Source organism: Antrostomus carolinensis, unplaced genomic scaffold (assembly GCF_000700745.2).
Source record: "Antrostomus carolinensis isolate BGI_N321 unplaced genomic scaffold, ASM70074v2 scaffold26548, whole genome shotgun sequence".
NCBI classification, from domain to species: Eukaryota; Metazoa; Chordata; class Aves; order Caprimulgiformes; family Caprimulgidae; genus Antrostomus; species Antrostomus carolinensis.
In genome coordinates, this window is record NW_010331292.1 from 42469 (window position 1) to 42820 (window position 352).

The 352-nt window shown below is 60.2% G+C and overlaps 1 protein-coding gene across 1 annotated transcript in view; it reads right to left on the reverse strand.

Annotated features, from left to right (window-relative positions):
• Positions 1 to 352, reverse strand: part of CNGA2 (cyclic nucleotide gated channel subunit alpha 2) — a 6272-nt gene that overhangs the window by 5699 nt on the left and 221 nt on the right. Inside the window, exon 2 of the mRNA XM_010173183.1 lies at positions 135 to 245. Coding sequence (XP_010171485.1) covers positions 135 to 245 — 111 coding nt within the window. The remainder of the gene's footprint in view (positions 1 to 134; positions 246 to 352) is intronic.

Consider the following 352-nt stretch of genomic DNA (forward strand, 5'->3'; position numbering starts at 1 on the left):
CAGGACACGCAGAGCAACATTCACAGATGCTGGTCCCTGCAGCAGGAGAGGATCCTGACCCCACACAAGTCCCCGGTGTCAAAGCCAGGCACAAAAGGCTCAGGCTCACCCCAGGCTGGTGGAACACACAGTACCTGGCCAAGGCTTGCCTGCCTTGGAAAGCAGAGGCAGCCGGCTGCTCCCCCCCATCCGAGGGAGCTCCTCTCTGCAGCTCTGAGGAGGTGTCATCCTGGTTTGAGTGGGTCCTGCAGTGGGGAAAAGGGAGGGCGTCACAGCCACACCATGCCACCGTGGCACCTGCCACAGCCAGATGAACTTAAGGAAGCAAGCTGCTGTTTGGCATGGTAGTCCT